We start from the raw sequence: 27,301 nt of genomic DNA on the forward strand, positions 1-27,301 counted from the left end.
TTAAAAAGCAACACCTTTATTTTTGCCTGTCCCACAAGAAGAAAACAAGAGAACGGGGCCTGTAAAGAAATGTGAGCAAGGTGAAATGTAGGTTCTCAAAAGGGGAATGGAAGCCAAAATGTGATGTTATCTCTCCTGCTGTGTGGCTCAGCAAGGGGGGGATCTTGGAAACCCCTGAAACTTTGCAAGTTAGGTTTGCAAAACTGTAGTCAGACGTGTAATTCTTCACTGTCAGAAAACAAGTGAGGTGAACTCTTTACTCTTAAATATTATCTGGTAGGAAGGGAGTCTCAAGGGTAGGTGGCAGGTGCTAGGTACTTTATTTCTTTGGCAATGATGAATCACTGCTAAGGGTGAACTAACATATTTGCAATTGCTGCCTTGAGCTGGAGAATTCCTCACTGTTGCTGTGGTTTTTTTATGGCAAAGCTGGAAGAGGCCAGGGTATGGACAGAGCCTTCCTGGGCAAATGGGAAGATGGCAAGCAGTAATGGAGACCTAAAGAAGACGTATAACTGGAGAGTACTCAGTCTATATTCTTCTAGAGCCTAACACAAGGGAGTCCAGATCTACGGTTCAAGACTTTCAGGTACTGCTGTAATATAATGATGGAAGTTCCCAGTTGTACTCATCTTCAGCCCACCCACATTGTAACGGGGCTAAATTTTGTTGTTTTAGAGAAAACATTACCTAATATTGTACAGCCAGGTTAGCCGAGTCTGTTCCTGGTGACTATGTGGTAAAACCGTTAGTGTCATGAAACCAGAGGAGCCCAGCTTAGCCCCTGAACCGTCCCTGAGCTGGGAGAGTTGGAGGCAGTGGGACAAGGTGGCTCTCAAGCAGGCAAAAAGACCCAGTAGAGTTTAGGAAAGGATGGGACGCTTGTGTTCTTAGGTCATCTCTCCACAGAACTCTTGCTTGTTGGTTGTGGGGCACTAGCTCCAGGCAGTGCCACCAGTAAATAAATCTTGCTGCTTTCTAGACAAGTCTTCAACTGCAACACTCATATCTCCATTTCCAAGTAATTCCCCCCCACACATACCACATCTCCAGGGCTGTACCCGTGTTTGCTTTGTTGCTATATGCTCAGTGTTTTTCACATGTGAAATGGTATGTAGAAATGATGACAGAACTGGCTCAAAACCGCTTAGTTGTGTAGATAAGGATATCTCAAAATGTCTTAGTCGTGTAGATAAGGAAATGAAGAAACAAAGAAGCAGGTGAGGTGGTGTGGTCTCCCATGGCTGTGGTGCTCCTGCTCTAGGGAGACAAGTGGTATAGGGGAAGAGGAGACCCTGTGTCTGGTTTTGGGGCTCCCAACACAGGAAAGATCAACTGCAGCGGGTTCAGCAGTGGCCAGCCCCGCTGGTTTGGGGCTGGAGCCCACATCCTGCAAGGGATGGGGCTTGTTCAGCCTGGAGAAGAGGTGGCTTTGAGGGAACCAGACAGCAGCTTCCAATACCTATGGAAAGCTTACCAAGAAGATGGAGCCTGGCTTCTCACAGCTGTGTATGGTGGGAGTATGAGAGACAGCTGCCATCAGCTGAAACAAGAGAAGTTCAAGCTGCATATAAGGAAAAGTTTTTTGACCGTGAAGGCAATCAAGCAGTGGAACAAACTGCCCAGTGAGGCTGTGCAGTCTCCATCCTTGAAAGTCTTCAAGACAAGACCAGATAAAGTCCTGAGCAGCACGGTCTGATCTCAGGGCTGACTCCACTTTGAGCTGAAGGTTGCACTAGTGACCTTCTGAAGTCCTTTCCAACCTGAATTATCTTATGACCCTGTGATCCTAAGACCAGAGGGGACAGCCAAGGAAAACTAGCTCTCCCTTTCCTCTATCCATAACCACGAACTCTTCATACACCCCATCTTCTCCCTTGTAGCAGCCAGCCTAATTTGCCACACCTTAAAAAGTGGCACCTCTCGGTGGCTCTAGTATCTTAGGGCAGTGTGAGGAGGTGCCAGTTTTTAGAGAAGACAAAATTATTAAAACCTGTCCCTCTTGCAGCCCAAGCTCTCGCTGGCTGCTGTGGGGGCAACACGAGCTCCTAAAACTGCTTGCGGGGGGAAGGCTTCCAGGGTGCTCTAGGAGAGAAGGAAGTGTTAACTCCAGGGTCACTTTTGAATTTCAGTGTGTGCCTCCGAGAGACTTCCTCCTGGCAGGACTTATAGTAAAGCAGGTAATGGCAAGGGAAAAAAACATTGCTGCTTGCTTTTTTTTTTTTTTTTTTTTTTTTGGAGGAAGATTGATGAGAATTCAAAGTAAAAAAAATCAAATAAAATAAATTGATTTTTTTTTCCTGCAACTTCTGGAAATGCAGAGCTACTTTCATTAGTATTCTGTAGCTAAATGCTTGCTGCCACTCCCTCCTCAGCAACAGCTTTCTTGAAAATACTAATATTTCAGAATTTATAAGTTCCTCTCACTAGCTCTAATCACAGGAATACAAAATCCTCCCCTACTTTTGGCCCTAGAATGCTGTGTAATGTTGCTGCACGGTGTTTCACAAATATTACTACCTTCACCAAGACGGGGATGTGATCCTTTCTATCCCCAGTGTAACACAGCTCAGAAGCATAACGAACAAGTATTTGTTACACATTTAGAGGGTTGTATATGAAAATTGCTAGAGGTATAATTTTTGAAAGAAGCTTATAAAACAGTTGCAGAAATGGCTTTTCTTTGTTCTTAAACACCTTGTTCTCCCCCCCCCCCCCCCCCCGATGTGTGGGAACTACGACACCTTTTTTAACATCTAAGGAGGAAAAGGAGCAGTGAGGGAACCCAGTCCCCCTCACCCCCTGTTTATTATCTTCAAATTGATTCTGGGGTTGGTTCGGCAGAGAAGGGCCGGCGTTTGGTTAAACACAGACTGGACTGAGCAAACAGATTGAAAACTCCCTTGGACTTTCTCACTTCCAGCACTGTCAGCCTGCCACCAGCCCAGCTCGGTCGACCAGCTAGCAGGCTTTGCTTGGCACGCTGCTTCGGCCAGATACCTGCTTGGGGTTTGTGTGTGCTCCAAGAGGAGAAGGACCAGGAGAAGGATGACGGGCTTGCAGGTAAGGGGTTTGGGTGACCGTGACCCACCAGTGCTGGCTGCGGACACCCCTTCTCAGCTGACACCAATTCTTTGGCATCTGGTTCATTTTAATGTCCCCCTCTTTTACGTTTCAAGGTGTGTTTTTGAAGCTCTCTCTTGGGATAAAGGATTTTGCTGTGTTTCATCTATAAAGAGGCATTTCTTTCTCTCTTCTCCTCCTTTGGAAATCCTTCTTGGTCAGGCTGTCCCAGCACAGGACCTCTTCATTGCAGGATTTGTCCTTCCCCTGCCCTGCGCCCACACCCCTCCTCCCGCCCTGCCTGCCAGGGGGGTGTTTCCCCCTCAGCCTATGAAATCTGGCTGGCAACATCTGCCCAGATGTTGCAACCCTGGCCACCATCTTCCCTGGCAGCCCTGGGAGCAGCAGCTCCATTTCGGGGCAGTTTCCCAGTACCTCTCACAGGGCACACCAGCCCTGGAGCATCCCCAGCACTTTTGGAGCAGAGGGTTGGTGAGACGTTGGGGAGACGGCAGCTCCTCCTGGGGATATTGACCCTGCGGCACCGTGGCAGCCCCGGACCCAGCTCTGATTTGGGTGCTTCGGTTTTATGCTGCAAGGAGGCTGTGGAGCCCCACGCAGAGGAGGAAAGACCTGCTCTGCTCGTCGCCCCAGATGCTCATGTCATCATTTCTGCGGGTTTGTGTTAGATGCTCTGGTGTTGAACTGGACTGAACTGATAGAAAGTGCTGTGACTTTTGTCCAGAGATGAATGTTGTTTTCCTGTGTCCTGCAGCAGGAGCTGATTGAGAAATGTATTATGCAGCGTTTGAAGAAGGGCCTTAATTAATTATTTTGCAGTCTATGTGTTCAAACTTCAAATGTGTTTTTCCCATGCCTGCTGTCTAATCCGGTGAACAAAAGGTTATGGTTTATAGGTCAGAGCATGACACCCATTGAGAGCACTCTGCTTTGCATCCCAGTTATTCCAATCAATGAGCTTTGCTGAATTTTTTATGCTGTGCTGGGCTTTTATCTCTCCCATTTTACTGGAAAACAACAAAACAAAAAACAAAGTGGAGTCAGATGAATTCCTAAGATCCTGTTTGCATAAAAAGCTACAGGATCTCCAACAAAATAACAACAGTAATTAAAAGCAGAAGTGAAAACAAAGGACCAGAAGAACTTCTTGTTTTACCCAGAAACCACCAGCCCAATTACCAAAATAGTTCCCATCAACCTGCCCGACCTGGAGTTACTCCCAATGTGGCTAGGAACCATGGAGCCCAGGCAGGGACCTTGAGGGAGCTTGCTTTGGACCAAAAACCCATTGCCATGCCATGGAGAAGAAGGGTTTATTTCCATCTGTCCAGATTTTTTTTGTCCAGGAAGGATGCTCCAGTGTGGGTGCCGGGTGGACAGAAAGGGTCATTTCTCCTGGCTCAGGGCCACCCTGTGCGATGCAAACTGAGGGGTGGGAGGTGGGCTCTGACGGTTGGCAGGGAGAAGGGCCGTGATGTGCGTGGCCCTTGTGCTGTTGCTCCTGACGGACCTGCATTGGCAGGGTCCTCACATGGTGCTCCAGAGTCCTGGAGCACGACGCCTCCAGTGCACGGGGGGAGCTGGGGTGGCAGAGCTATTTTTGGCACCCCAAGTAGTGTTTGACACTGACCCCTAAGGGCATGGAGAGGAGAGAAACCTCTCTGAGGTCTGCTACAGGGAAAGACAAAAAAACCCCAAGTGAATGAGAAAAGCCACACTGAACATCCAGGCAAAGCCTTGGGGCCACACTCAAGGTGATAAATCACCGGTAGGGTGACATTTCCCCTCCCGTGGCTGCAGTCCTGCCAATGTCTTTTTTTCAGCGCTCCATGCAGTTACCTGAGGATTAATTTTTTTTTTTTCCTTGGCCAGGAAGAATTGATTTGACCAAATGATGATGCAGCAGCTTCTGCCCCCACTGTCAGGGCAGCAGGGCGATGCTACCCTCTCCCAAACACCGCTTCTGCCCCGACTCATCTCCCCTGCCCCAGACCTCCTGCCTCGCTGGGCAATGCCAAGGAAGGCAGTGGCTCTCCATCCGTCCCGGTGGGAATCTGCCTGCATTGCTGTGCTCAAGAGCCAGCTGCCTGCTCGCGGCTGGCGAGGTGCCGTGTGGCACCAACCTGGGCACGGAGCAGCTGCTGGCACGAGATGCTTGCTGCTGAGTTGGTTTTCTTTCCTTCCCCTGTCCCAGCAAGCAGAAGCAAAGGGGCTTTTTGGGGGATGTGGATGGGCAGGCTAGCTTTGCAGGTCACCGGATTTTTAGCCTGAACGACAGAGGATGGATTTCTCACAGCAAAATCACTGTGCCTCCTTCCCGCTCACCCCAGCACAGTGGCAGGGGGCTGCCGGGGAGCACACGTTGCTTACCAGATCCACAAACCCACTAAAGAACCACAGACCAGCTCTCCACCAGCTTAATCCAGCATTTTGCAGATGATGCTCAGGAAAGCAGCCTGCAGGTTGCGTTAACCCTCTCCTCGCTGTGCTAACGGCAGAGCCTGCTGGGCCTTGCTGGCTATACCTCCAGAAAATCAGCATGCCCCCGTCCTCCTCCTCTTCCCCCTTTCTTCCCCTTTTCATCAAGGTTGCCCCGCAGGCAAATGCTCCCACCACCTTTAAGTTGCTGGTAGAGGAGGATGCAGTGCAGAGGTCTCAGTTAATTCTGGAACTGCTGCAGTCCCATCAGATATTGCTGCATTTCCGTTTAAAAGAAGGGGGGGGGAAGAAAAAAAAAAAAGAGGAAAGAAATGCTCCAGTACAATACATTTGCCAAGGCTGCTTAGGTGACCTGCTGCTTTGCATATCAATATGCTTCTTGCAGAACCCAGTGGAGAGCAAAGTCCTAGCGATGTACATTCGTTCATTTGTAAGAAGGAGAAAAACATCTTCCCTGAAGCGACAGAAACCGAGATGTTTTCAGGTTCAGGCTCAGCAGGGCTTCCAGCCAGCCTGGCTATCCCTGGGAAAGGACTTTTCTTACAGGTCGCTGAAAGGTGCCAGAGGAAAGCACATGATTTGTCAGGAGGTTTCAGGTTTGCTCTCTGAGTGTCTGCTACACTGGGAAATTTCATGGCAGGGGCTGCAAATTGCACAAGGCTGAGAAGCCCTGGGGGAAATAATCCAGGTGCTATAATAATATAATAAACCAGGTATAGGGGTTTTATCATGCCACCTTCATGTCAAAGCTCTGCCTCCCGGGGTGCCTGCCCCTTGCCGGGGTTTTCTTGGTGCCGGATCCCTGAGGCATCTGCTGGGGTGCAGCAGCGTGGCAGTGCCACGGCCACCCCCCTGCAGCAAGGGTGCATCTGTCACCCAAAAGTTGGCACTCCTGGGTTTTACCATCCCAGCGCCGCTGTGTGAAGGCAGACGAGTAGCCCGGCTACTCTTGCAGTTGATAGAGGGGAGCATTAATATTTAACTCTCTCCCCAGGCCACGGAGCTGAACCATTGATTGCTGCCAAAACATCTCTGCGTTCACGCAGAGTTCAACAGAGTTGCTTCGTGCCTTTCCATAGGATCTGAAGGGGCTGTGTTTACATTTCTGTCAGTGCAAAACTAAGGTCTCTGTTATACCTGCTTCCCTCTGTTCTACCTGCTTCCCTTGCGTGTCTCAGGTTTGCTGTGGGGTTTTTCTCAGTGCCGCAAAGCCGGGAGCTGCATCCCCGGGGGTCTTGTGGCTTTTAGCCATGCTTAGACCACAGCAGCTCTGGGCAGGGCAGGTATGGGAGGGCATGCAGGTCTGTCCCATCCCTAGGTCTTTCGGGTATACATCGCCCTAGAAAACCAGTTTATCACCCTGTAATGGATTAATCCTTCCTTTAGTACCATGGTGGACAGTTCACGCCCAACTGGGCAATACTTATTTAGGGCAAATCAGTGACATATTTTAGTCCCAGACGTGTTTCCCTTCCTCCCTCATCCCAACTACATCCTGACCTTTTCCTTGATGGTCATGGGGATATACCACAAGAACCTGCCAACCAAACGGCTCCCAATTTCAATCCCTGAGCATCTGAGGACTCAGTGCATGAATTTGCAAGGCAGTCTGCAGATTTTGGAACATCCACGATTCAAGCAAGGTCAGATTTAGCTTGGATGGCACTAGCATGCCTCCATAATGTCGGTGCGCGGTTCTTCCTATACGTCACCCTGTTGTTCTTGAGCCTGACTACATATGTGATATTTGGATTGTTTCTCAAGTGCCTTCATGGTGCAGAATGTGGGCAAAATAGACACGCAGATTTAGCAGAAGAGCAAATCCTGTCTGTGGTTCCCAGTCCACCACGCAGTTAGCTAATGAAGCGAACCCAGGAGCTGTGAAAACGGTCTGTGGCAATACACAAGTAGATCACTTGAGAAGGTCTTAATGCATACAAAGAGGCTGGGAAAATGCATGGAGAAGTCATGGAGGGGTTGTTTGGAGCAGTTTTGGTGGGGTTTTCAAAACACTGATGAGCTGTATGGTTTATTTTATAGTACATGTCGGGATTTGGAAATGAACATGTTTCTGAGGATCCACGCTGTCCAGGAGCTTTACCAGAGGGACAGGTACTGAATTTTTTTAAAATGCTGTATTAAAATGACATGGAATAGAGTGAATATCTGTTCCCTGGGCTTCTTTCAATCTTAACATATTTCCTTTCTCTCTGTCACCACAAAAGTCTCCAGAAACCTTTATGCAGGACTGGAATAATAAGATGCTGGCAAAAATCAGAATTAAAGATTTCCATTCATACTTTCTATTTTTATGTTACCATGAGCTTCCATGCTTCACCTTGGGGGTTAAGACTTGCCTAAATTACCTCTGCTCAACAGCAGGTTTTTTTCCAAGAGGAGTCTGCAATACAAGTGGCTTAGCCGCGCCGAGAAAGAAGCCATCAGCTCTGGAATAAACTAGAGCAGAAGTTTGAAGCTTGGCAGGCAGACATGCTCACGCAGGAGAGGTGGCTTTCAGAATTTCTGTAGGAACAGGGTTTGATGCAGCTGGCTTGTAAGCCTTTGGCAGGAGAGCACCTTCTTTGTAGGGAGGGGGCATGAATGTCTATAGTAATAAACTGACAGCTTCATTCTTAAAAGTAAGTAACTTATGAACATGTTTGATGAAAATAAATTATGTTGGGTCATTCTGTTTTAAAGAAAGGAATCGCAACCCATGTGATGCTAGCCACTGGGTCCGCAGAGGCAAGAACGAAACCCTGAAGAATGAAAGCTCTCTCATCTCCTTTGCGCTGGTCTCCTTTACACCAGCGCACCTTTTGAGGCTGACTGATCCTCCCTTGGATCTCCAATAATCCCTTAGACGGGGATGGCAGCATCTTATCCTCAGTCAGTGACATCCTTTGGTGCTCCTCTTTGTCCTCTGTGCAAAGAGGCCAGCAGAATTAAGGCCAAATGGGGAGTTTCACCCTTTGCTTTTCCTGAGTTTTCTGGATCTCCCCAGTTCCAATGTTTTACACATTGTGTGCCAGTGTGGATAGTAACACACAACACAAGGATACGTTAAATGCCTATATATGTCCCCTAGGTCTGCATTGCAGCCCATGGTGTGCCCACAAGAAAGACAAGTTGCTGTGCTGGATCAGAGTGATGGCTCAGCTGGTGCAGTGTCTTGTTTCTGAGACTGGCTATAGCAAATGGGTGGAGAAAAAAAACATAAGAAAGAGGCACCTTAAAACTGGGAGATTGATAGCAGTGGCCGCTGGTCTGAACAGGCAGAGGCCTGTGGTGGATGTGCTCCTTGTGATTTCCCAGAGCAGCACTGCTTTCCAGAGGAGGAGGACCCCTCCAGCGTCAGGTACTCTCATCTGGACACAGTTTGGACTTGGTATCAAAAGAGTTAATAGAAAAATCTGAAAATGAGTTAGACAAAAAAAAATCTCCAGTCCCAGGGGTGGATCCTTTCTCCTCTGCAGTATTTATAAGACTGGCATCTGCAGTAGTGCTGGCTAAGATAAAAATGACAAGGGCTATTGATCCCCCTGCTTCACTGCGTACACATACCGACAAGACAGAGTTTGAGGGCTGGAAGCTACGTGTGTTACGAGAGCTTTACCTCTTCCTTCTGCCTACCTGTCAGGGCAGTGTTTGATACCGTATGGATGGCTGATCCGCCCAGCCGCAGCAGGATGACAGGATGCTAAACTAGACCTTGCAGGAGGGAGATGGGATAGCAAATGGTGTATGACTGTCCCACCGGGGTATTTCCTGCAGTTCTTGGATGCCTTTGCTTCTTGCTGATCTCAAACAAATAGATGCTGGCCTACTTAGATCAAAATGTTTAGTTTCTGTTCTCAGAAAAGGAGGAATGTGTCCTTCAGTTAGGAACTCACAAGGGCTTCTAAACCTGTGCTGGTCGTACTCCCGGCTCTGCAAAGGGGAAAGTGCCCCCGTTGTACTCCAAAGGAGGACTGTCACTGTGCAGAAGCCCTGCGGAAAAGCAAAGGCTCCCACACAGGTCACTCCCGCTCTGGGGCAGCAGACAGCACTGGGGTAACCCCTCTGAAAAATTGGTCTCAAAAAAATTTGTGCATGAGAACGGTCTGCTTTGCAGTCTGTAAGTGTTGGGAATATTCCCCTTTTCCCTGACGCTCCTGTTGTCAACCCTACCCATCCCTGCCCCTCGCAGCTTGCTCTGGCAGCGGCTGTGTTGCCTCAATGGCTGTGCCGACTCCTTAGGGCACTCGTGTGGCTTCTTGCATGTGGAAATGGGCTTTGGGGTCTGGCTGGTACCCGCAGGGCACCCAGCCACACGGTAGCATGAAGATAATGACTACCAGGGCTGGTGCACAGACTCGGGAGCACGGTCCACCCCACGGCATCGGAGTGTCCGGGCGCCCACTGTGGTGCTTTGCCGGTGGCTCTGGAGCTAAATCCCGTAACGCTGGGTCTCACTTCTTATTTTTCCTTCTCCTCCCATTCAGAACAACCCGCAAGTCTGCCCATACGGCCTGTATGCTGAACAGCTCTCGGGCTCTGCCTTCACCTGTCCCCGGCCCACCAACAAGCGAAGGTACCGTGACCCCTGGCAGCGGGTGGGTGATGTGGGGTTTTTGGGGTGAGAGCATTGGGGAGCGATGGAGAGGCTGCTTCTGTGCCACCAGCGCTTTCTGCAAGCCCAGGCGGGTATAAAACCTCCACTGTGCACTGGGAGAGGGACAAGGGCAGAAAACCACTGGAGAGGGAGAGGAAAGGCTTCGGTGGGGCCAGTGGGTTACGAAAATGCTGAGAAAGGGGGTGTCGGGATGGGAAAGAAAGCAGTTTTCTGAGTGAGGCAAGGAAGGGGAGGGGATGTCCATGGGGGCTAGATGGTCCTGAGTGGGTTGTGTGGGCTGTGCGAAAAAAACTCGGGGTCTCAGCCCTGGTGCTACTGCGAAAACATCACCGCTGCGACTGGCACTGGGAAGCACCTGATGGACACTGTCAAAACCAAGCCTCTGAGCAGGAGTCTTTAATTCTCATAAGGGATGCTCCTGCATGCTGGCCGGGGCTGGCGAGGCGCTAGCTCAGGCTCTACCTGTTTTGGGGCTGGCCAGGGGCTCAGATCAGTACCAGGCACCCAGCACGCTGCTTAGCACCCTGTGTTCCCAGCAGTGCTGGGGACAGCTTGTTCCAGCCGGCAACAAACATCGCAGAGCTCTGTCCCGGCCATTGTGTTGTGGCCATGACCAGATTGCAGACGATGGGTTTCTCATTTTGCTTCTCCCACAGCGGCTTTTCTGTCCCTTCTGTTGTTCGTTCAAATGAAAGGCAAATGCATCATCTGAGCTGCCTAGCAGAGCTCTGCTCTCCGGGCTGGTGCCAGCTCGCGGCGTGCGTGGGAAAGGGATGAATCATTGTTTGCCGCACGAAGATGTCCTTGATGGAAATTTTCCAGCTCTCAAGGGAGAGCTCCCTCCTCCCCTCTCCCACCCACCCAACCTGCAACCACCACTGTTAACACATCAAAGGCGTTGGCAGCCCTGTCTAGCTCAGGCTTTCCTGATTACCTCTGCTCTCCCACCTGATTAAAAGCCCAGCTTCGGGCTTGGCTGCACTCGGGCACAGTGTGTGGATGGATGCTGGCCGTGGCTGCCGGAGCGGCGGCACGGCAGGGGCTGCCGCCACAGCAGGCAGCGAGGAAGGAGAGCGATGGTCCCAAGGCAGTGATGGAAGCATGGGGGACCTCCTACAGTAGTCATCCCACATAAAACTCTGGTCTTCGCTGCATGGGCTCGCTGGTGGTCCTCTGGGCATGGCCAGCTAGGCATAGGATGCTACTTTCAGTTATCCATCCAAATTCAGATACTGGCTGCGGCCTTCTGTCTCCTGAAAGCTCCTCTGTACTTTCAGTTAGATACCGTGCCCGTCCCTGTCTTGTCTGAGCTGCTTTGTAGCTGTGTTTAAATAGGCTTTTTTCCACCTCGGAGATTGCTGTATTTCAGCCACAGATAAAGCTGTATCTTTTTTTTTATATATGTATGTGTGAATGTAAACATATGTAATTATATGTAAACACACATTTAGACATTTACCTATATGTAACTGCACATATTTGTATTTAGAGCCTATAATAAAAAGCCACCTCTCTGGAAGTCTCTCTCTGTGAGCTGGTGTTTGGTATTTGATACACCTTCTCCAGAAGTCTCTGGCTGTGAGCTGGTGTTTGATATTTAATATGCCTTTTGGTCCGGTTGCCACCAGTGTAAATGTTATTCATGCCTTTAGGAGCTCAATCAGCTGGCAGCCACCCAGAGGGTTTAACCTCTTCCCCAGGCTAATCCAGGTCTTTTCCTTCTTTGCAGCTGGCTGTATCGGATCCTACCTTCAGTCTGCCACAAACCCTTCAAACCTCTCAAGGAGGGCCACCTGACGCACAACTGGGATGAAGTTGAGCCTGACCCCAACCAGGTAACTGTGCTGGAGAGAGCCCTGGTCCTGCCGGGAGGGCAGTCAAATATTAAGCTAATCAGGGCCGCGAAGGCGCTGAGCTGCAAGAGGTCTGAGGAGAGCCATAGGGAGTTGATGGTCTGGCCAACACAGGAGCTGGGACACCCGTTGTTCCTCACCTACGGATCATCTGAGGAAGGACAGCCCTCGATGCGATTCGTGTTGCTTCCCACCTCGACAGATGTGTGTGCTGCTTCCCAGCACGGCCGCAGTGTCACAGGGTTTGATCTGTGCTGTCTAGCATCTCCTGTTGGCCACCTCTCAGGCTGCTCTCTCTTCCTCTTCAGCGTCCCCTGTGAAAGGCTCATCATGCCCCAGCCCGGCAGGCAGAGCAGCAGCGTCTCTGCCATCCATCCCCTCCTTCCCTGCGCTTTCGGAGAGGCTGCTGGCTGCCAGCCCGTTTCTCTGCAGCCCTCGTGGGAAATCAGGCTTCATTCTGGAGAGTCACACGGAGACATGGCATTTGTCTTCCTCTGTTACAGCCTTGCCATCATCTTTAATCATGATTTCTTCCCTGCCAGCCCCAGAACATTTGGCTTTGCTAATCTGACTCCCTCCTCCTACTGATGTTCTCCCCACAACATCATCTCATGGTCATCGGTTTTTACACCTCTCAGGTTTTGCCCTTTGATGTATCATCATTAGCTAATTTCCAGCCTCCCGGCAGCCTCACCATTTGTTTAAATACTTTCCCAGTTCTGCTGGAATATGTTTTGCAGCCGCTGACCAAGCAGCGGTGACAGGCTCGGATTTACGTGCCTTTGGTGCTCCTTCCCAGATGAAGCTCCAGTGACTTCTGTTACCACCTCATCCATCCCTGATGCCCTTTTGCAGCCCTCATCTACCATTACGGTTATTTATGATTACGGTAATTCCAAGATGCCCAGCTCTCAAGCATCTCAAGCCATTTACATGTAGTACATCATTTACCTAAGGGAACAGCAACAAAGCTCCTGCCCGCTCTCTCTCTCACCGCTTTCAGTGGCAATCATCAAACCCAGAGGGGTTATTTCCTAGCAGTAAGCGGGAGCATCTTCCTGCTTTCCTTCTCATCCTCTCTGAAGCAGAGCCAGAGACCAGGTTCAGTCTGTTGGACAAGCCTGACTCTTCCCGCGGTGCTTTGTGTTTTGCCCAGCTCACTTAAGGAGCCTTTCCGATCGTCATCCATCGAAAAGGGTGGCCATATGGAGGCACCTTATGCAAAGCCCATTGAAGTCAATGGGAAAAAATATCCTTTAACATTGCCCGAAGGCAATGGCAGAATTATAAAAGACACAGGGGACAAAACAGAAAAGGGGGCGAAGGTGGTGAAAAAATATGGGGTGGCATCCATGCAAGAAATGCTGAAACAGAAGAAAGCTCTCCAGCCTGGAACAGATATGACCAAGGGAAGCTATGATTGAGAGGCAGGGAGAAAATGAATACCAATAACAAATGTCATGTTAAAAAAAAAAATCATGTCATGTTAAAAAAAACCCAAAACATAAACCGTGGAACTTCTTGCCAGAGGATGCAGGTGGATTCAAAAAGTGCCTGGACAAACCTTGGGGAGGTAAAACCTATAAAGTAATAGTAAGCCCAGAGGTACTGTATCTCAGGAAGCTTACGGATCATACAGCAAGGAAACGACACTAAAAGTTTCCCCATTTTAAGCACCTGCTGCTGGCTGCTGCTGGCTGGCTTGGACTGCTCTTCTGGCTCAGGGTGCTCGTTCTTCGCTTCTTGCATCGGTGAAACCCAAATGCGGCACAGACGCGCTGGATGAACGGTGCACAGCGCCGGGCAGTGGCTTTGCAGTTTGCAAGGGTTTCGGAGGAGAGGGGCCAGGCACCATTTTCAGTTGCGACCCATGGGCTGGGTGACAAAGCGATCTCCCGCTCTTTGTCCCACAGGAATGACAACTGTGGAGGTGTCCACGGGAACCAAAGTAAAAATGAAGCTGTTATGCAGGAGCTGCGCTATACTTATTACTTCATCTGTAGTCTTGCTGTCATCTTCCATATTCCTCAATGAGAAAATTTGCTTCCCTTTAGACCATCTTTATACCTGACATTTATTTCTCTTTTTCTGCCTGTTCTCCCTCCCTATCTGTCTCCCCTCCCCGGTCTTCAGGGTCTTCTCCCTTTGTCGCTCCGTGTGTCCTTTCTATCAGTATTTCTCAGTGGTTTCTGACAACTGGGTCCCAATTCCCAACCCTGAAGGCTTAAAACACTCCTTAGAGGAACAGTTCATGTTGAGATGCCACCGCTGGCCTTCACAGCTGCCACAAAATGAACAGCAGTTGGGATGGTCCCACTTCTGGGGGTGGTAGAAGGCTCTGGAGCACCTTCTGACCATGCTTTGCATTGGCTCTGGTTCATGTCTGGAAGGGTGCCTTGGAAACCAAAGGAAAACATGCTTTAAAGAAGTCCGAAAGCAAACCCTGAAGTTCGGCACTGTCTCACTGACTCATCTGTGAGGTGTCAATAGCTCGCAAGGGTCGCGTCTGACCTGCTGGCTGGTGCGTTTGGTGTCTCCATCCAGAATATGCAGCTTCTCCAGCCACTGGCACCCACATTTTGATTTGGGTTTGGAAAACTTCCATGAGGCTTGGGGGAATTTAATATCTCTATATCCCTTTCAAATTTAGCTGAAATTTCACATAGTTCAAAATTTGGGGGAGTGGCAGGCACAGTCACAGAGTCCCATAAATTTTGTTTTTCCAGGGCACCAGTCTAAAAACATGTTTAGAACCGCCAGGTCAGGTAGCTAAATGCAAGAAAATGTTCTCGTGAATGCCCAGAGTCACAGGCACTTTCATCTGGGGTAAAGCGTATCGATGCAGGGGATATATCTGGCAGTTGGCCACGTCAACATCCTCCTAATTTAGGGTGTTTGGGTTGGTCTGCACTGAACCCCTCCTAATGAGGGGCTCTCAGCCGCAGCACCTCCTTCCCAAGAGCTGCAAAGATCCTTAATATGATATTAGCGGTAATAAATACTTCAGACTCCTCTGGCACCTTCTGCCTGAGGATCTCAAGAGGCTTTGCAAGAGGTAATTAGTGCTGCTCGCAGCTCCCACTCACACAGGTAGAGATATTTCTGCTTTGGATGTGGGGAAAATGAGGTGGCAACAAACAGGAGTGTTATACTTCGGTCATGGAGAGAGTGAATCATCCAGTGCAGTGGAGCACAGGATGGTGACAATTTGGCTGTGGAAAGCCGACTCATCTGAATTTCTTTGCTCTCAACAGTCTTGTTACTAACAGAGGAAGAGGCAGCGTTTTAAAAGGGTTTTTTTTTTAACCTTGGCACTATACAGGCCTGCCAATTATTTTGCAAAATTATGATTAGAAAGGAAAAACAAGCTCCATAAATTGAAAGAAACCTGTAAACCAAATCAAGCAAGGCAAAGAGGAAAGAGAAAACTACCTCAGCTAGCAGAGAGCAGGGAAGCAGGGGGGGGGTACACAGGGGTTTGCTTTGTTTTGAATTGCCACCATTTGCATTATAATCACTGGCATCGCTTTCTTGCTTTTTGTTTGCCACACTCTAGCTGCGATGGAAACCTTTCGAGATCCCAAAAGACTCTTGGAACAAGCTGGACTTTGTGAGCGTAAGTCAGGGGGCCAGGGCATCCTCCGTCTCTGCTCCGCCTCGGGGGGTAGTGGGGCACAGGGGATGCTCAGCATTGGGCTAACAGCAGTGGTTTGACACCAGTGGGCTTGCAGAGCATCCGTGGGAGGGGAGAGGATCCCAGATTTCAACCAACTGACAGTGGACTTGCTTTTCCTCATTACCTTTCAAGGAGCTCTTCCAAAAAAAAAAGCCCCAACCCCCCAGCTCTCCCCAGTCCCTGGGCTGGAAAGCACCATCTTACACAGATTTTTAAGAAACCCTTAATATATTAAAGAAAAGCCGACATGTTTGGCAAAAGGCTGTACATGGAAAGGCTGGTAGCGATACGGGAAGCAGGGACAGGGGGTGAGCCCCAGCAAGGGAGTGGGATGAAGGGAGGAAAGGGGGCTGGCCCCTGCCCCGCTGCCTGCTGCTCGCTCCCGATGCTTTGGGTTTGTCCGCAGGGATTGCACACCTTGTGCGGCGCCGGCGAGCCCAGAGGACGCAATGGTATCGCCATCCATATTTTTGTCTGCAATGCCTCCATGCTCAACAGGTCAGTGACTGCTACGCCGGAGGCTTGGGCTGCCCCAGGCTGGCTGTCTGCATGTGTAGTTTAAGCCGCTGGGTTTAAGTCCGCTTGCTCCCAGTGTTGCTGTCTCTATGTCCCTGTGTTCCTGTGTGCACGGGCAAAAGTGTTCACGGTGTCCACGGCGGGTGTTTGCAGAGCAGGTTGGCCAAGCACTGGAGGAGTTGGCAGGGGAGCCACCAAGAGAAGGAGGGAGCTGGGCATGGGGATGCGGCAAGAAGGGATGCATTGGAGCCAGTTGCTCTCGTCCCAGGGACCAGAGCTGCTCCTCGGAGGTCGGCACTCTGATGGGCATTGCTACCCCCTGCAGCAGCTCATGGGGACGTCAGTCCCACTACCCGGTTTACAAACCCATGATGCACCCATGGCCACAAAGGCAGGGACCTGGCAGAGGTCGGAGGATGTTTTGCCTCCAGACCGGGCACATTAAACCTTCCTGCCTCCTTTGCACGGGCCAAGCTATGACATTCGCTGACCTGCAAATGGTATTTCTGGGGAGAGGGGAGACCTCTGCCACGTCAATCTCCCAGCTCAAAAATCCCCAGCTGTGGTCGTGGTGGGTGCAAGTGCCTGGGCCTTACAGCACCTTGACCTGCCTGTTCTCCTTTTTCTTTAGATGCCTTTATAATTCAGATGGCGACTTCCTGATTGGTGAGTTGATGCTTTGGCTTTTCCTTTCACCCACCAGCTTCTACCTGGGTTGCCACCTGCCTGCCTATTTGTTCTTCTAGAGCCTTGGGCCCTTACAGCCAACATTTGGAGGAGGGGGTTGGCTTCACCCTCAGGCCATCCAGATTTGGTGGTCTGGCACCAGCTGGGCTGTTGGTCAGGTTGCACCGCTCCTGTGCAGCTCGGAGAGCGCACGTCTGTGCCAAACCTCAGCTTTGCTTTTTGAGCAGTGACCCAGCTTCCTTGGCGTGGTGTTCAGGGATCATTTCCCAGTGCTCCCCACACTGGTATTAGGCACACCACAGGCGGAGGTTTTCTGGAAAACTTAAACCTCAGGATTTCTGAACAGCTTACAGCTAGATGCCTTCATCGCTTCAGTCCAAGAGTATTTGGCACGGCAGCTTAGCTCCCACACTCCGCCAGCCTCAGGCAAACAGACTGCCATGATGAGTGTTGAGGTTGGCACATAAAGTGCATACATGCAGAAAAATATTCTGAGCAGTATCAGAAGTCTGATATTTGCTCGTATCTTTCTTGACCAAGGGACAGAAATGCCTTCGGGTCACCAGCAAAAACATTTCTCCCATCAAATAGCTATTAAATTGCTCTCGCTCACCTCCCTCGCTACCGTGAAATAAAAGTGCCAGGGCAGGTTTTGTAAATCTGCTAGTTCTTCAAGTCAAAATGTGAGCTTTCTTGTGCCAGGACAGTCATGGAAAGCAATGCAGATGGTAGTGAAGCATTGCTTCTACCCTCAGGAAGCAGGGAGAATTAGTTACTCCCAGCCATCTCACACTGCCACAGTCATGACAAGGATGGGTACGTGCACCATTTTACGTGAAGATCATGAGACAGATAGGTATGGCCCCAAATACATCAAGTCCCATTTATTTGGACTGTTGGCACAAACCCTACGTCAAGGGACCACAAGGTGACGGATGTCCTAACCTCATCACAGGTACCTGCTGTGATGTGGGGGCCCTGGGGCTGGTCTGGAAGCTCTCCCTCCAGTGTGGGCATCTCTGCTGCAAGGCTCTGCGTGGGAGCAGGAGCTTGATCCCACTGGGAAGCAGGGTCAGAAAGGGCCCATTGCTTTTCCATGGAGCCTGGGTGCTGGGGGGGACAGAGAAGGTGGCAATCACCACATTCTTTCAGCTCTTCTGCCTGCATTTTGTTTCCACAGTGCCCCAGCAAGGGAAACTGCTCATCACAACCGAGTTTGGGAAGATGCTAGTGGAGCCCAACGAAATCTGTGTCATCCAGGTAAGGGCTGACTGCGCATGCCTGTGGCTCAGAGCCCGACATTGGAGCAAGCCAGCTCCTGCATTCAGCTGTTTGTGGTTTGTCAGCAAAGGCCTGGGATGATTCTAGTATCTTCCTTTATTTTCCAGCAAGGAATGCGTTTCAGTGTGGAGGTGTTTGGAGAGACCAGAGGCTACATCCTGGAGGTGTATGGGGCACACTTTGAGCTGCCTGACCTGGGACCCATCGGTAACAATCTCCCGTCAGACCTACAGTGAATTTCATAGGGACAGGCATGAATTGCAAGCCCCAGCCCATCCTTTTATGTCCTATGTAATGCATCCTCCCATGCACATGCTCCTTTACAAAGATGCTTTCCATCCCAGCACTGTTATTCCCCAGCAGAGCAAGCATCCCCCTGAAAAAAACGTGACAGCTTAGTTGTGCTGAGATTCCCCTGGCACTGAAGGGACCATTTCTCTCCCACACCCTTTTCCAGTTTCTCCCTTCCCTTCTGGTCTGGTAGTCTGCATCTGCTGGCTCTGAACCTGTTCCTACCAAAAGAAACTCAAAAGGCCATCATCACTCGTGCCTCTTACTTATGGATAAGACATAAACTGGAGTGATAGGAGAGAATTTACCCGGTAAAAGGAAAGGCAGATTTCAGAGCTAACAGATATACTTGAAGCCCCATTTTAGATTTAATCAAGTGGTATTTTCCCCCCCACCTCCATTAACAGGGGCACCTTAGAGGTCTAGAGCCTAGAGTGCCTTAGTGTCAGAAGCTGTTCCCCTTGGGGAATTAAAAATCAATAAAATGAGCAGCACAGGACTCGGATCAGCAACACATTTACATCTCCATGTTGTGCTGCCAGGGCAGATCTGCTTTCACTGAGCACAGGTCTACCTCTCATAAATCACAGATCCTCTCTGTCAGCTGCCTCCTGGTCTGTGCAATGTCACGGATCGTGAAGGCACATCCTCTTGCTGTCGTGACAATGAGACTGCGAGGTTGCACGACATCTGAAGCCCCGCTGTCCCTGCTGTCATTTCCCAGGCAGTTTTCTGGAGGTGCTCACCTCAGTTTATTTCACCTTCCTTATCCCTGGAGCACTCGCCTCCAAACTTTTCTTGCTGAGAAAAACACCTCCTAGTTACTGCTACTAAGATTGTCTTGAGGAAGGGAAGTGAAAATTCCCTTGTAACAGCTAAAACCAGTGTTTTGGGGTTGATTTTTTCTTTTCATTTTAGGTTGCTCCCCCCCCACACACACCCTGACTGCTCTTGTTTTATAGCTCTCAGTGAGACCTAAAAGACTGGCCATGCTTGAAGTAAACCAACGAGGTATTATCAATCAGTAAGAAGCCTGGTGTGGCCCATCGGCATTCCGATGGCCTTTGCAAACCTCTCACAGCCGTAGTAAAACTGAAGCCGGTCGTTCCTGCAGTGGGGAACCAGACCAATCTTCAGCCATTTAGTGGGGCCCCATTTGAGCATCTCTCCTGTGTGACGTGCACTCCACATCTCTTTCCACATTGAGCCTACAGTGATTTTTCAGCAGCTTTCCTTTCTGCCAGCTGAAGTTACCTGCCTTCACCCACTTCTTCAGCTCTGTGCCTGCTCCACTTGATTATTGATAATGTTGCCCCAGCCTGTTTGTAACAAGTTTTCCCATTAGCTAGTTTTCAGACACTGTTGGGCTGGGGTGGGTTTTTTCAGTCTCCAGAAGGCAGGAATCTATTATAACATTTACTTTCTGGAGAAAAAGAAAATGAGTGCACTTGCCTGTAAACCTTTTCAGGAGGTGGTAATTATATGAGCTCCTCTTCTCACCACCTACCCGCCTTCCCCTCAGAGACCAAGATCCTTTGTATTTCAGTCTTACTTTATTCTAACTTCACTTTTCACTTGAAAAAATGACAGCTGGAGAAAAGCACTGACTGTTAAACCTTAGCAGCAGGTAGTAATGTCTGCATTTTTATCCAAGAAATTCAAAACCACTTCGTAACAATAGTACTAATGAGAAGAAGAATACTTCAGCACCCATATGGTGCTTTACACTTTCAAAATGCACTCCTCACGCTAACCAACCCCTCAGTATGCCCAGAGCCTGTAGCTATCGCTAGCCCTTATTTTATTACTATTTTTGCGAGCATTCAGAAATGTATTTGGCCCCCTCATAACATACCTTGTAACTTCTGCATGGCTAAGTGTCCAACCAGCAGGATGTCCAGGAACAGAAAGCAATTCACCCTCTATTTTTTGCTTAATTCCTAGTTGTTGCCTGCCTTTAATTGAGGATGACATACTAATCTTTTTCAGATGGGAGCTGGGGGAGACCTGTCTTAGTCACATAAGGGAAGCATGGACTTAAATGCTAGGATGTATTACAATTACCTGCTCGTAGGAGCACAAGAAGTGAGTGACTATTTCAGCTTCCGTCGTGGGCCAAGAAGCAGCAAGGTCACTCAAAATGCAAAAAGGCACCCACGAAGCCAGGAAATTGCACCAGCCTCTCACTTTGCTTGCCGCTTGCCCAAGGAGAATCTGGCATCTCTCTCTCTCTCTGCCGCAGGAGCCAACGGCTTGGCCAACCCGCGTGACTTCTTGGTGCCTGTCGCGTGGTACGAGGACCGCCAAGTGCCGGGGGGCTACACGGTGATCAGCAAGTACCAGGGCAGGCTGTTTGCAGCCCAGCAGGTGAGGATGCCCCGGGAGAACAGGTAACACTGAAGCTCAGCGACTGCCGGTGCATGGTTTGGGATATGCAACCCAGGAGCTTGCATGTAGTCTCAGGAAGTCCTGCTGAGTTAAGTAGAGCAGGACTGAGCCCTTGCCTTGTTCTGGCAAGGCAGGCTGGAAAAAAGTGTTTGTGAAGACTTAGTTAGACTCAAGACTCAACGATGGTCTTTGCCTCGCTGCTTCCAATTGTTTATAGTGACAGATTAGAAAAGTGGAAATGCCGAGGAAAACCACATCCTCGCAATGTCAGGCTGTGCCTAAAGGGCTTTGTGCTCCAGGCTGCCAGTGTACTTCTCACCAGCACTAAACCCATTTTTAATTTGAGAAAGAGCAGTGCCCTGTGTATGTGCAGCAAGTTAGAAGGTTGTGTATGGTAACCTTCTGTCTCTTTGGTCTCTTTGCTTTGGTAGGATTTCTCCCCCTTCAATGTTGTAGCCTGGCACGGGAACTACACGCCGTACAAATACCATCTGGAAAAATTCATGGTCATTAATTCTGTTGCTTTTGACCACGCGGTAAGTTCTGGAGCTGGGCAAGGCAGAGCAATGCTGCGTGGATACCGTACCATCCAAACTCACCCTGAGCTCCAGGGGCTCAGCGCCTGCTAAAAAATATGTTGTGCTCTAAGAAACAGTGTGAAATCTCTTGCGCTGCTTTCCCTGGGCCCAAACCAAGCTCTTGCAGAGAAAGACAACCTCCTTTGTGGTACAAAGACATGACTGGAGGTTGATCAGCTTCTTAAACAGCTTTATGCAGCTTAGCACAGAATTTCTGCACCCTGGAGGAGAGCTGAATACTGAAGCCAGCACACCCTGTGCAACTCAGCAAAAAGACTTTGCTTCAAATTCTTGCCTTGATTTATTTCTTGCAATTGCACAGACTCCTTCCCTGGTTCCTCTGAGCCCAGCACTGAAATTTGTTCGAAAAGCTGGAAGCTTTCACTGCAATAATTTCTAGATCTTATGGAAAATAACTAAAGCCAAAAGTAATGTGAGCAGCTCTTCTAAAAAGGAAACCAGCCCAGTGGGAGAGGTGCCCGCAGTGATGCCATCTCTTGGTGCTGCTTCCGCAAGTGGGTGTGCAAGGAGACTGGAGCATTTCTAGTGAGACAACCAACAGAATGTATTGTTTAAACTCCAGGAAAACCTGCCAGGAGAAGGATGGTTTTGGGATCAAAGCCCAGAAAATCACTTTTCTGGACCACAGACTTTAAAAATCCTTGAAGCAAGCCACAGTTTCTCTGCACTTTGTTCTCCCTGTTTGTAAACTAACAGGGCTGTGAGGCTAGATGCCTCCAGCAGGACATTCCTGTCCTCTGTAACCAGCTATGGAAAAGGTATGGTTTAGTGGTAGGAGGGGTGATGGAGACTGCTCCTGGAATTACAGTCCCCCATCTTGCGGGGCTGTCCCTCCCCTGCATCTGCACCATCGGCTCCGAGGGCATCATGGCCAGGGCGGGGAAGGCTCTCCAAAGTTGCTTGAAGGAAGAACCATCCAGTCCCATCTCTTCTCCCCCATGTCCAGCATAGGGTGGAGATGCTGGGTGCTGTCATACAGGGTCACAAACCTCACCCACACCACCAGGTGCAGGTGGTAGAAGTGTTTTGGCAAGGGAGAGGCTGCATCAGTCAGGTTTTCTGGCAGGATGACCCAAGCAGACATCTCAGAGCCTTGCTCTGCTTCATGCATTTTGCTTTGCTTTTTTTCAGGATCCTTCCATCTTCACTGTTCTGACAGCCAAGTCAACCCGTCCTGGAGTGGCACTTGCTGACTTTGTCATATTCCCCCCGCGATGGGGGGTAGCTGACAACACCTTCCGGCCACCATACTACCACCGTACGTCTGCTCTTTGTTGGTTGTGCTTGAGTACAGGACCACAGAAAAAAACCCAAGTCTCCATTTAATTGAGAGCACACGCGGGGAAGAAGCAGTCTGATTTGTTGCCCTTGGCACAGTTAGAGTCAGCTTCTTGGAGTCAGTCAGTCCTCCTTGGAAAATGAACAAACCCAAAGATGTTCCTATTTAGAGCATTTCAGGGAAACTCAGAAGTGATGGGTTGGTTGTGTCTGCATAGATGGATGTGTCTGTACTCAAGGGGCTCACGTGGAGACCAAGTGCATATTGAACTCAGCATTGCACAAATGTGTCAGAAATTGTCCTGTCACCCAGCCATGAATTGCGTAATATCTCTAATTAGAGTACATAGATAAAGAACAGGAGAAAGGAAAATATGGTCTCACAAGTGGTGAGAAGCACAGAGGGATGTAGAGCTGCCCAAGGCTACTCGTAGGGTGAGATCAGAGTTACAGTGGAGTGGATTGGCTCTCCTGAGCCCTTCTTCACCACCTGTGCAGTAACGGAGGTACCTCTGGCATTTAAGAAGCCAGAGATCAGGAACTGGGCTCCTTCTCAGGCGGAGAGTTGGTTGATGTTTTGGGGATTTGGTTGCCATCACCGGAGCTGGTTTCCTTTTGGCAGTTTTTTGGTTTTGTCTTGGCAGAGCATGGCCACATGTTGCATTGAAAGGATGCCAGAAATCCAGTTCCCTGGATGGGACTCCCCTTTCAGGGTGGGATGAGGCACCCTGCTCCCTGAGATGGAGGGGGAACGCTTTGCCCATCCCGCACCCCTTCTGTCGACAGCTAAAAGGCCCCATCTCAGAAGCTATCAAAGTCACGCTATGGTGTCGCTTTGAAGTGCTGAGAGGCTTTCTGCACACTTACAAACCACAGTTTAACAGCCACCTTCTCCTTCTACTTAGATGTATTTCCAAGCATCTTGGGGGCTGGCTGAATTAGTGGCACTTGCAAGCACAGTAGGCAGCTGTGCAGCCATCTGAGTAAATCCCACAGGCAAAGTCCTGCCCTGTCAGTATGCTTTCATTCGCAGTAATGAATGTGACATGGAAACATGTCTCCTGACCGGTTGGGATAGTGCCAAGTCAGTTTTATTAGATGCTAAGAGGTGAGCCACGCTGCCGGTTAACCATGATTAAGTTGCTGCTCATGAGCAGAGCTGTGCTGACTTTCCACGGATGCGTTGCGAGCCGTAACAAACATGAAGTTGTTCAACCTTTCTTGGTCTGTGGTAAAAGACAGCTGAAATAACTCTCATTCTCTTGGCCATGTTGTGATCCAAGAGTATCCATGCAGACAGCTACCACAGCTACTCGCTTGACCGCAGTACCTCGCCTTGAGCACTAAATTCATGACGAGCATGTTCGTTGTCTACTCTATCCCAGCCACGGAGGGGCAGAGCTTGAGTGGGTAAGGCAGACATCGCAACAGTCAATTATCAAGTCACTGTGCACGTTAGTTCCCTCTGAAATTAGTGCCATGATGAGAATCTTGTACCATTAAGAGAGGCATAACAGGACAGAGCAACTCTGGGGTAGAAGTAGCACAAGTTCAGCACTGCTGAACTCTCCTCTCTCCAAATATTTTATGGGGCCTATTTTGTTTGCCAGCAATCCCCTGTTGCCTCCTCTTCTCAGGTGCAATGGAAAGCCTGTGTTCAGAGAATTTTGGTGCACTCAGACTCACGGTTTTCATCTTGCATTAGCTTTCCCCAAGTATAAATAGAGCAATGTTGGTCCAAAAATATTCCCCCTGAGACACCATAACAATTTCACATACAGAGGTGGCTGTGCAGCTCATAAATACTGACCTCTCCTGGTCACCTTTCTGTATCTTTGGAGGCTGTGAATTACTCCTACGGTTTTTGGACCACAGGTTGAAAAATGTCTGATGCAGTTTTTATACCATGGGCATATATGGCATCTATGTCTGAGAGAGTACTTGTGTGATTCTCATTATGATGGGCCCTAATACCTAGTGGCCACTAAGGGATTTTCACTTCACAACATCCTGCTTGTAGAAGACAACGCTATTTTATCGATAGGGAATGGAGGCACACCTAAGTTGTTCGGGGTCATGTGGGAAATCTGCAAATGAGTAAGAAACTGGACTCAGCTCATATCTTAAGTCCCAGCTTGGTTTCCTACTCGCCTGCCCATTCTTCCTAAGCCATATTGTGAGTCCTGTTGCAGACACGTTGGCAATCCAGCTCTTAGGGTCTGTACAGCAGTCTGAACGCACCAAGCACAGTACATGAGCGGGTTCAACGAAAAGCCTGTAACAATCCAGTCTTACATGAGACGCTGACAACTGGGGATGAAAATTAATGAATGCTTGCCTGCATATATAGGTCAACTCTGCTTTGAGCTAAATTAGTTTTGTTGTTAAACATTTCAGACCCTGGATTGTACTTAACGAAGACCGAACTAGTGGTTAAAAAGGGCTATATATAACATAGCTACAGAAGCGTGTCCTGGTTTTGCAAAAACTGACTGCTAAGCAGGGAGTTGCTATGTTGTTTAGTCACATCAGGTCTACTAAAGCTGAAAGCTTGGGACGGCAGCTGTTAAAGTACTTGCTTTACAGGGAGCATAACTCAGTGAGTACTGAAGGATTAGATGTAGCCATCCTTACCTAAGTTAGTGGTATATTATTACTCCATTGGTTTCAGAGGGTCTACTCAGAAGTATTCTTCCTCAGGGAAGGACAGAATTTGGCTCCTTGTCTTTAGGCATATAGTGGCTTTCGAGAAATAGGTAGATAATGCATGAATCAAAGGCATTAAGTACTGAAACGCCTGGCTGGACTGGAGGTGGTGGAAGAACATAGAACAAAATTATTTCATGCTCATAATCTGGGATGGCAGACCTGGACCTCTCACCAGAGCGTTGGCCAGGCATTTTGTGCCTGTAACACAGGGATGATTATACAGAACTTCCTTTCCAGTGCTTTAAGATCTCTAATTGAAATCTGTAAATATCAGGTTACACCATGCGGTCCGTATGCAGGTGTAGTACTTACACAGCTCAAGGTGGTAGGAAAAGCACAGGTCTACCAAAATCAATGCACTTCATTAGGGAGCTCTGTTTCCAAATCCAGGTAATTAAGAGTGGAATAAAACCTGTACAGCTTTGCAAGCATCGCCTGTAGGATCCCCAACGTCCTCTCATGCGATAGCCTGCTTAGGAACCTCCGCTCCACCGACTGCCCGGCCCAGCTTAGCTTGTGCGTTTCAAGGAGCTCGCAGCCCAGCTGTGATTTCTCCCCATCACACTGCGTTGCAACCTCTTCTCTCTGCCTCCTGCAGGGAACTGCATGAGTGAGTTCATGGGGCTCATCAAAGGCCACTACGAAGCAAAGGAGGAAGGCTTCCAGCCTGGAGGGGCCAGCTTGCACAGCATGATGACTCCCCACGGACCAGATGCCGACTGTTTTGAGAAGGCGAGCAAAGCCAAGCTGGAGCCTGAGCGGGTCGCAGAAGGGACCATGGTAAGGAGCCAAGGGAGCTAGTAAGATTTTGAATACAGCATGGTATAGTGCCGCCGTGCCACTCTCAAAGTACAGCCTGGCTTCTTGCTGGCAAGTTGGAAAAGTACTCAGACCAAACTGCTGCAGTATTCACCTCCCTTACCGATCAGCAGCGTTCAACTCCCAGGAGCTCCCCTGGAGACATGCGATGCCGGGCAGCTTTGATCATCTGCCCACATAAATTGTTGCCTGAGCGGGAAGCTGGGAATTTTCATGCTGATTAATTTAATTTTTGTCTTAGCCTATGGACAAAGAAGCGAAACCCCTGCCTGTCCTCCTTTGCACCCCCTAAAATCTAATGATGATCATCAACAGACCTTGAACTAGAGCTTTTGGAACAACCTGGCTTTCCTGGGCACGCAGGGAGTCCAAAGTCAGTCCTGAGACCTGGTTAATATCAGCATTGCAACATCAGCTCTGAAGAGCTTTCTCCCCCTCGGTCGATCAGACTGGAGGCAGAATTTGGCAGCGCCGGACCACGCGTACAACTCCCACTTGTGGTAGAGCAGAGCCCCCTTGCCTGGATTTAAACTCTCGCTCTCTTGCCCTAACCCGCCTTCCCTCTTCCCAACAGGCCTTCATGTTCGAATCATCCCTCAGTCTCGCCGTCACCAAATGGGGCCTCCAGACCTCCAACCGCCTAGACAAAAACTACTACAAGTGCTGGGAACCTCTGAAAAGCCATTTCAACCCTAACTGCAAGTAAAGAGAAGTATTTGTTGCTTGCAATACATGGGTGAAGGCAAGGAAATCCAGCATACCTACATCTGGTGGCACAGTCGACTCGGGCAACGCAAGGTGCTCCAGCACAGAATGGCATTTCCAGCAGCCACCAAGCCACGAAAATTATCATCCCTATGTAACTTGGGAAATGCAGTAAAAACCCCACCTTTATTCTTAACTTTCAAGTATCCAATTAAAGCTTTTCTGGTGACACTCTGAAGTACTTGTGCGGCTCCCACCACATGTAGTTGGTGTGAATGCCATACCTGGTGTGGACACGAGGTGACAGCCAGTCCCTGTTCCCAGGGCCTCCTAAAAATACAACCCGGTGTGTCTTTCACAG

At 49.4% G+C, this 27,301-nt stretch overlaps 1 protein-coding gene across 1 annotated transcript; it reads left to right on the forward strand.

Moving 5' to 3' along the window:
- The first annotated feature begins 570 nt into the window (after window positions 1-570).
- On the forward strand, window positions 571-27,165 carry HGD (homogentisate 1,2-dioxygenase). Its single transcript, XM_049824227.1, has 15 exons — window positions 571-589; window positions 2,924-3,063; window positions 7,564-7,635; window positions 10,008-10,096; window positions 11,868-11,973; window positions 15,548-15,607; window positions 16,074-16,165; window positions 16,815-16,849; window positions 18,051-18,130; window positions 18,259-18,358; window positions 20,685-20,809; window positions 21,262-21,366; window positions 22,561-22,687; window positions 26,015-26,196; window positions 26,810-27,165. Exons 2-15 carry the CDS (start codon window positions 3,049-3,051, stop codon window positions 26,939-26,941), a joined length of 1,320 nt encoding a protein of 439 aa, XP_049680184.1. The 5' UTR covers window positions 571-589; window positions 2,924-3,048; the 3' UTR covers window positions 26,942-27,165.
- The last annotated feature ends 136 nt before the right edge of the window (window positions 27,166-27,301 follow it).

This window comes from Accipiter gentilis, chromosome 21, assembly GCF_929443795.1.
Source record: "Accipiter gentilis chromosome 21, bAccGen1.1, whole genome shotgun sequence".
In the NCBI taxonomy this organism is placed as follows: domain Eukaryota; kingdom Metazoa; phylum Chordata; class Aves; order Accipitriformes; family Accipitridae; genus Astur; species Astur gentilis.